The sequence below is a fragment of the Telmatherina bonti genome (genome assembly GCF_933228915.1).
Source record: "Telmatherina bonti genome assembly, chromosome: 6".
NCBI lineage: Eukaryota > Metazoa > Chordata > Actinopteri > Atheriniformes > Telmatherinidae > Telmatherina > Telmatherina bonti.
In genome coordinates, this window is record NC_136624.1 from 38006495 (window position 1) to 38016254 (window position 9760).

The window sequence follows — 9760 nt, forward strand, 5'->3', positions numbered from 1 at the left end:
TTTTCATCTTCGTGTTTTTGTAAATGTTTGATTTTAACCAGCTAACCTGACATTTTTAAGATGTCATCTTTATATAACAGCGTTCTTCTTGAATTAAACAGATGAGTAACATAATGCATTGCCCTAATCAGGGCCGGATAAAAAAAAGTGCACAGGCCCCGGGGCCCAGAGTGTTCCAGGGGCCCCCTTCCCCAACACAACATTGTAAAAATTGTGAATGATACACTGTGAAACGACATTCCTAACATCTCTCAGCCAGTGGTACCAATAGCTATACACTAGACACTGTTGTGTAACTATGTGGCTTTTATATACATTATGCTTCATGTCCAAACTGCTGGTGTATGTCCTACATGGGCCCCACATGGACCACAGGTGGGTGTGGGGCCCCTGGGCCCGTGCCCATAATGCCCACTGGATAATCTGGCCTTGGCCCTAATGCACTAAGGTTTTTTTTTTTTTTTTTGGTTTTTTTTTTAAGAAATCTTAGATCATATATGTTGAAAACTATGTCAAACTTTAGTTCAGATGTGTAAATGGTTGTTAAACATGACTTTGCACTTTTCTCAGTTCATGGATTACATGGCCTCTGCTCTGTTACTTATTGGCTTTTGTTTTCAGCAGGGTAGGCCTCACGGTTGGATGTTTTCAGCTGCAGTTGACAATAGATGGACAAACGTGTGTATTGTTGCTAGCTTTTAAGCCAGAAAAGTAAAAACAAAGCAGAAAGAAAAAGAAAAATCACACATCTGCACCAGAAGTGACCTGTGTGAGGAAAAGCTTCTCCAGCTTAATGCATCAATTTTAATGCATTTTTATATTTGAGATTAAATATTAAGAGTTAAAAACGAGCAGCAATAATCCAAAGTCACACCAAAGGAAATTTGTGCACATTTAATGATATGAAGTTTCCAAATAATTCACTCATAAATTGAACATTTTGTAAATGTTATAGGTTTGGGTAAGTCCACTAAGCTCATTAACCTTTTACCATTTTGTTAAAATAATTCAAATTAATTGTTAAGTGGGAATTTAGATATGAATCTAATAAATAAAGCCATACTTGTGCTCATTTAATTTAGTTGTTCTGAAACGTTTTGAACCACAATCCCCCCGGGACAACATACACTGGTGTTCATGGCACCTACATGCCCAAAAGCAGCTTTTGTCACTGAGGAATGCCAATTTCAGATTTGTTGGTTATGTGTTAAAAGAAAAAATCAGGTGCTAATTTTACAGTTTTATTTCTGCATTAATGGTTTCATTTTGACAGCCCTGAAAAAAAATCCTCAATTTATTTGGCAAAAGTAATTTTTTTTTTTTTTACAATGATCTCACAACCCCCTGTGGGTCACTACCCCCAGCTTTAGAACCACTATAAATAAGAGGAACTTTGTATTACTAAAGCCAGAATGGAAACACAAGAAGAGATCAATTATCGGTGGTTCAGAAATGTACTTCCTTTCACTGGCCCAACTCATCGCTGTCAGAGTTGAGGAGGGTGGACATCAGTTTACTTTACTGCACTTAAGTCAAATACAGAAACAACAATGTTGTTTTTATTTTTTAATCATGTTGGATAAGTAGACCTCTCTTTATATTAGAAAATTCAAAGGCAAAAAAGTAATTGTGCTGAGTCTGATATGACACCTAAATGACATGTTTAATAATCTGCACCAGGAAAGCAAACTCTACAAACAACAGAGAAATAGCTCAATTTGAGTCAAAGACAAATCTGACACAAGTATTTGGTCGCAAGTGTGTTGGGAAGTTAATTTACCGTAATTGGAACTCCTATGCAAACAATATATCAGTTTTTTTGTTTTTTTTTAATCCAACATGTAAAACAAATTGGACATTAAACACAGTTTGATTTGTTGGTGGTTAGAACAGCTTTCTCTGCAGTGGAACAGTGGAACAAGACCTGTCAGGGGAAGGTGCCAGTTTTCAGAGTCACATTTAGTCTACTTAAACTCTTAATCTGCTACCATGCCTCCCACATTCCCCCATAAAAAAAAAAAAAAAAAAAAAAAAAAGCTTTGCTCCTGGTGCAACTGAGCAGACATGCTTTTCAACAAATAGAACTCAGGAGGTCCATTATCACATCCTATATAAAAAGGGATCCCACTCTGTCTCTCTGCAACTGCACCCAATCAAAATCTGGTAAATTAAGATTTAAAATAAATCTATTTAGGTCTGTGAAGATGTTAACCAAAGTACAACCAAGACACATGAGGAAAAAGAATGGACAACCAACAATCCAAAGTTCAATTAGAGAATGAATGACAGAAATCACTTAAATCAAACCTTCACTATTTTATGCCAAAATGCCAAGACTTAAATACCATTCTGTTTCTCCCAAGAATTATTTGAGGCTCAAAGTGCCAGTCAACAGTCACACAACATGAAATGTCTATTGCATTGTGGTGTGGCTGCAAAAACAACCCTCACTTAACATCTTGTTTCTTTTTCTTTTTTGTTTAACCATTCACTCTTTTCCATTCTGCAAACAAACGTTCATCATGACAGTTTACAGCATCAAATCTGTAAGTTAACATATCTTACATTATCGTTTTAAACGCTTTATTCTTAAATCAAAGTGTCAGTGTACTATTTTAAATAAATGTGAATTATGAAAGGTGTCTGCTTGTGCAGTATGTGACACAGCAGTGACAATGGGTCATGGGATATTTCTAAATTTCCCAGAGGAACTTTTCCCATCTCCCCCCTCCCCACTGTTGCAGGCTATTCCAGTGCAGGTTGAAGAGTACAATTGGTACTCGTATTCGGAGTTAGAATCACGAACAAGCTATTATGCAATCCCTAAAACAGAAAGCAAACAAATGCAAACTTTACACTGACATGAAAAAGTGCCCAAAATGAACAGAAAAAAAGAAAGACATAAATGAATGAAAGAAGAACAGAAGTAGATGCAGGGCACAACAGCTCAGAGGGTAATTCTTGAGAGTCAGCTCTGTCTCATGGTTGCGCCTTTTATGTTTAATGCAGGTTGGTTCGGTTTAAGAGCCTCCTTTTGGTTCCCAACCAGCATATACTAGGTCTGCAGTGAGCAGGAGAAGATGGCAGCTTAGTCATTTAGGAGTTTCTGAAGTTCACACTGGTTTTTCGCAGATGTGCGCAGAGCCTGCCACAAGCTCCTCCCCATCCTTTTTTTTGCAGCTTTTCGGATAAACACCTCCGAGGGGAAGCAAATCCGCACGGCATCCAAATGCCACAGCCAAAGTCTTGCAGTTTCTCCTTACCACATCAGTCATTCCTCGCGTTCTTGAATAAACTAGCAGTACCAAGTCCCAGATCAACCATTAAATATCGCGACAGTTCAATCCCCTCCAATCTAGGCACAAAGATTTATAGAAGTGCTGAGACACAATAAGTTTTAGCACAGAGAGGAACAAGTCTCCGAGCTGTCCCTTCCTACAGCCAAGGCAAGGGCAGGGCATGGTGAGATAAAGTACGCAGGGGGAAGGGGGCTGTTGGTCGGTAACGGGAGGCATGCCCTGGTTAGAGCTTTGGTTAGCTGACTGGCTTTGCTCAGCTAGCTGTGGCACGGGCCATCAGATCCTCCAGGGCCCTGTCCTGATCATTGTTGTGGACTAGCAGCACTTCTTTGATGGCATCTCGTTCAAATCCCATTTCACCAAATCTTGACATGAGCTCAAGAAACTGCAAGGCCTGCAAGGGATGAGAGGGGGGGATTAAATAAATGATAATAAAATGATCATAAAATGATCGAATGATTCATCAAGTCTACAGAATTTTCAATCTCTCAATGAATTAAATATCAGAAATATAAAGTGTGCAAACCTTTTCTTCTGAACACTGGTACATCTCTAAACATTCTTCCACTGCGCTCGCATCAAAGCCTCGCTCACACAGACGGCCATGAACAAACAAGTAATCCAGTACCTTGAACAGACAATAAGTTTGTTTTAGTAAAAACACATTGTTAGCATCCATGTTTTTTAAATAAATGACAATAAAACATGAATTTGGTGTTAAGTTTCTAATTACATAAATACACTCGTGAAAAATCTGTAGTGTGTATAGAATTAATTATATTGCTGACAGCAAAAGTTAAAAATCAACAAATAAATTGATTCAAATTGCATCTGTTATATGTAGTATAAGACCCAAAAGACTGTCTGACAACCACACTTGGTTGAGCAGGATGCTGTTGTTTTAAGTAACTTGTACTTTTTTGTAAGGAACCTGATCTGTTTCCAATCCTTATAAAAGACACACTGATGCAAGCCGTTTATTTTAATCTCCAATTATAATTACAGACACAGTGTCTTCCAATATCTTAAGAATCATTTCTGCACATGGATGTGAGCAGGAGTCGCACCTGCTCCACATTCTGCCCTTGTCTCTGCATGGCTCGCAGGACTCCTTCGTAAGAGTAGCCCATGCCCACAATTGTTTCCACGCACTGACGTTCACTGGGTGTCATGCTGAGAAGGGCTCCCCCACACGGCAGACCAGAAGATCCTGATCCTGGATTTGTCTGGAGAAAGAAAAAGCATGAGTGAGTATGCACAGGTTCAAATATTTTATTTCCTGATTATGTTAATATTTAATTCAATGTCACTCAGAAATTGCACACACTGTGTGTTTGATGTTCTCTGACACTCACAGGCTTTGGTGTGACACACTTGTTGTGGCTGGGTGTCTCAGGGGCAACAACAACTTGTGACTTTGGTAGGGTTGGCAGGCTGCCATTAGGTAGGTCTTGCCGGGGTCCAGGAATGAGTGCAGGGAATGGGCTGTATTTCACTGGCTCTGGGTCTCCAGAATCAGAAAGCTTGGGAAAAGTCAGAGAGCGGATGTTACAAGGCCGATCGTCTGTGTCAAAGCCTACTCGTCCAGGATGTCCAACTCTGTCCATATCTAGCAAGGCAACCAACCCGTTGGGTTTGTGGGCAAAGCCTGGTTTAGCCGAGAGACTGGCGTTGGTGCTGGGGGGAGACGGGCTGTTTCCACGAGATGTTGACCCTTGCTGAGAAACCTCTGGTGGTGACACAGAGGGAGGTGGCTGAGGCTGGCTCTGTAGGATACTCCTTAGCTCTTCTTTATCATCTAAAGTTTTGAGTTCCAGCTTGTCGAAGGGGTCTTCTTCCCGCTCAAAGTCTGCTAGGTTGAGACTGTGTGTCTGAGGAGTGCTTGGTTGGGTTTTCCTGGGGCCAAAGCTTGGGGCAGGCAGTGGAGTAAGGATGGCGTTATGGCTCAGGCCTGCCAGTACGGGGTTCAGCGCTGGTGGTGGAGGGTCCTGCTCTTCTGCAACAGACAGGGTTTTCTTCCCTCCACCAACATCAATGTCCTGAGCCTTAGCTAAAGACTCCTTGCTCTCTGCTTCCTGCTTGGCTGCAGCCTCTTCTGCTCTGGCCTGCGCTGCTCTGGCTTCAGCTAGTTCTATCCCCCAGCGTACACTCCGCCTCTCCAGTGAAAAGTCATACTGTTCAGGTAAATGGAAGAATGAGCATTATGAGCAAATACAGACAAAAAAAATTCTAGTAATACCTATGTGTTGACTTGAAGCTCTTGATTCTTATTGGTCTAAGGTGAGATAAGCAAGCTGCAGGTTTGCAAGCAGCAGGTTTATGTTTTTTGGAAACAAATTGAAGCTTCTTGCTTTAACAACAACATGGGTGCACAGACGTTTTCACATAAGACAAAATAATAATTTCAAAACAGCACAAGGATTATTTTATCTATAATTACTTTGTTTTCAGAACTGCTGGAAGTAAAAATTATAAGGTCAGTTTAAAGCAATAAATTATTGCCAAAAAAAAAAAAAAAAAGGATCCACCTGTATGACTAACCTGTGTGTCCACAAGTGCCCCATAGTCTGGCATACAAAAACCAATAGGTAACCCCACTTTGGCTGGACAGCGGAATTTATCGTTTATCTTGAAAGGAACATCATCAAGGTAGCTGATGGGTCCTGTGTACGCAAAAAGAAAAGCAAATGGGCCAAACAGGAGAAGAACAGACACTGGAATCAAAGTACCTTACAGATATTGAACAAACTGAGTCGTCTGATAAAAAGGAAATATGTAGAAAAGAAAGTTCTTGCCATTGTTGTAAGCATCTGTTCCAGATTTCCTCGCAGCCATTTATAGTCTCTGAAAATCACAAGAAAATGCATTATTTTGAGACTGTAAGAGTGACATGCTGTGTTCAATAACAAATGTCAATAACTATAAGCCAAAGATATATTTATCTTAACATACACACAAAGGTGCAAAGGTACATAAACAAACCAGTTTCTGGGGTCCAAAGTTCCCAAACATGCTTTGCGTCATTGTAGTTGGAAATTCACAAGTGTGCAGCATGTATTGTAGTATCAAGCGAATGTCACTGAACAGACCTGCTTAATAAAACTTTGTTCTCTGTTTAAGCAAAGGGATCCAAATACACAGCCGATTTGGAAAACAAAGTTTAAAATGATCATTGCACACTAAACTTACATGATCATATTGAATTATAATAATGCTTATCTGCTACAATATTGAATTTCCCTTTGGGGATTAATAAAGTATTTTTCATTTTCATATAACTTGCCAGTACTTTCCACAACAGTGAAAACAAGCATAACTTCTCTTTGCATCTTTCAGTTCATGCTTTAATGCCCTGACTTCTCAGACTGCATGCCAGTGGTATCAATCCGTCTTGGATCACACATGACTACAGCTGCTATCTTGTGATCTGTCTCTCCGTCGGATTTCTTCAGTGTTAACTTTAGACCTTAACTCAGTAGTTACTCTATAGTTGGTAGCTAATAGTAGTTGGGGATAAGGTTATATAAGACCTCTTCACCACAACTTGTAGCTCCTCGCAGCGATGTAACAGCTTAACGTGGACTTATACTAAACAGTGTTAAGACAGGTTACTTTTATTATTCCTGATATCAGCCACAACGTCAGCACCACGTGAAAACTTTTCCAGGAGAGATGTTTGCTAAGACAGGAGAGTTAAAATTGTGATGGAAAATAAAACAATGCAATTTCTAATCAACAATATAATAATTTTTGCCAAATTTTACATACATAAAATAAATGCCAGTTTACAAAATCCTCCCCAACATGGAATGCCTTGAAACATGAACTCAACCTATTTTAAAAAAGCTTACAATTGATTAAAATTTATTAAAAATGCCCAAACTACCAAACTTTATTCTCTTATTTATAAATATGATCTAAATTAAGTCTCTACCCCTTTCAAATTTATCATTTTATTATTTATCTTCCTTTTTACTTTTTTTTTTGTAAACTAGACATTAACTTATCTAGATATTCTCTAAGCCAGTGTTTTTCAACCACCATGCTGTGGCTGAGAGATCATCAGGTATCCCTGAGAAATTATCAAATTTCACCTGATTTGTCTAAAAAGCAGCAAAGTGTTCATCCAAAGAGGCCCAGATGAAAGATAATAAAATTCCCTTTTCTTGTCTTTATCTTCTTTCTATTCAAGATAATAAAAATAAAATAAAAGATAATGTTAACTTTCAAATGTGATGCTGTAAACTGTCATGATGAACGGTTGTTTGCAGAGTGGAAAAGAGTGAATGGTTAAAGAAAAAAGAAACAAGATGACTTTATATTAATAATATGGCCTTTAAAAAAACATTTTGGTTTGTGGTGTGCCTTGTGAGTTTTCAGTGAAAAAAGGTGTGCCTTGGCTCAAAAAAGATTGAATAACACTGCTCTAAGCTATGTTCACACAGAATTTCATTTTGTGAAAAGGTTCAATTGTGAATGGGCTTGTTTGTTTCCACATCAATTATTTTCATGGTTCCGAAGCAAATATCTCAAAAGACACTTCAGAAAAGATATGATTTATAAAGATTTGATATCATATTTTATTGAATGTGAATTATTTATTTACTTTTTATCTTTATATGTATATATGTATAGTCACAATAAAATCTAAAAAAAAATAAAAATAAAAAAGTTAGGAGTGTTAAACTCCACCTATTGTAAACTCAAAATCAAACAGCGAAAACAACAAATAACCTGACCTTATCAGGTAGTTTTTAAATGTGTGAATGACTTAAAGACCTGCAGATGCCACTATTAACTAAAATAAAGATCAGTGATGTTTGACATATTAATTTATATTATGGTTAGCAACAAGCTGACTAGCCTAAGCTAAGTCCTGACCTGACGCGATGGCAGCAACACTTCAAATGTGAGTTTATAAATCAACTTCAGAGGTGACATTCACTGAGTTGGTATCAGCGGAAAATAAAAACCAGGGAAATAAATAAAACACGGATAACTGTGCTTCCAGGCTGTCTTGTGAGAATGCTAACACGCTTAGCCTCGCTGTGGCCTGGATGCTAACAAGCTGCCGCCGCCCCTGGCTTTAAACTAAAACATTTCCGTCTCACCAGTATCCGCTCCGTCTCGTCCTCTCAAAATCCCCACGATACTCAATCGTGCTGGCTCGGAATCGGATTTATCGTGGACTTGGAATCCGTTTTATTTAAACTGAAACCCCTTTCCTGCTTTGGCGTACGGCGCCATCTTGATTTGTCAAGCTCCTCTCCGCTGGTTCCTGTGTAACGTCACTCACGTTCATGACGTCCGATCGCGATAGAAATTAATTGAAAAATACTTTATTAATCCCCTTAGGAAAATTCAATATGTAGTAGATAATAATTAACCAGAGGAGGTCTTGTTCCGGAGGCTGATGGCTGTTGGCAGGAATGATCTTCTGTATCTTTCAGTCTTGCATCGGACCTGAAGAAGCCTCTCACTGAACACACTTTGTTGTTTCTTCACTGTGTTGTGGAGAGGGTGTGAAGGATCCTCCATCATATTCATCAGCTTGTGCAGCATTTTTCTTTGGACAATCAGCTCCAGCGGCTCCAGAGTTACTCCAAGCACAGAACCAGCTTTCTTGATCAATTTGTTGATTCTCTTCAAGTCTCTGGTTCTGATGCTACTACCCCAGCAGATGGCTGCAAAGCTGACTGCACTCTCCACAACAGACTTATAGAAGATATGCAACATCTTGGTGCAGACGTTAAGCCATCTCAGCTTCCTTCATAAGTACAGTCTTCTCTGACCTTTCTTGTAGATGTAGTCAGTGTTGCATTTCCAGTCCAGTTTGTTGTCCAGCTGAACTCCAAGATACTTGTATTCCTCCACCACCTCCACCTCCTCTCCCAGGATGGAAACAGTGCTTTGTTTATTCTTGCTCCTCCTGAAGTCAACAATCATCTCTTTTGTTTTGCTGGTATTTAATATGAGATGATGGCAAACAGTTAATTATAAATTAAACCCTAATTAATTCTTTAAAAAGTTTGTCAATATTTTCTTAAATCGATTATTAGTTATTGAAATGACCACATTTAATGATTTGTAATGAAAAAAAAAATATAATTGTGATTACTCAACCAAATATGACTAAATGTGCCTTAAATAAGCACAACACACATTTGGCAGCTTGATATGATCTGAATGGGAATGCAAATAAAATAAACTTGTGTTTCCCCTAAAGTTTAGGTGTTTTTAATACATAAATTAACAGGATGCATGACCTCAATCAGACTTTGGATCATTCAAAGCGGCTTAAGCTCGCGTTATTTTATATATTGTTTTATGTTAACATCATTATACTATTTCATTATTATATTATTTTATACTAATTTATAAGTATAAAATAATATAAATATAATAAATAATAAATAGATAATTAATAACATATAAATAATAATAATATATAAATAATAATA

General features: G+C 38.2%; 1 protein-coding gene across 1 annotated transcript; it reads right to left on the minus strand.

Annotated features, from left to right (window-relative positions):
* Positions 1–973: 973 nt before the first annotated feature.
* Positions 974–8552, minus strand: ubap1 (ubiquitin associated protein 1). The gene is made up of 7 exons (XM_079241778.1): positions 8411–8552; positions 6095–6143; positions 5841–5962; positions 4655–5473; positions 4367–4525; positions 3826–3927; positions 974–3693 (listed from the first exon to the last, which is right to left on the minus strand). The coding sequence occupies exons 2-7, from the start codon at positions 6132–6134 to the stop codon at positions 3553–3555; spliced, it is 1383 nt and encodes a 460-aa protein (XP_079097904.1). The 5' UTR covers positions 6135–6143; positions 8411–8552; the 3' UTR covers positions 974–3552.
* Between the last annotated feature and the right edge of the window lie 1208 nt (positions 8553–9760).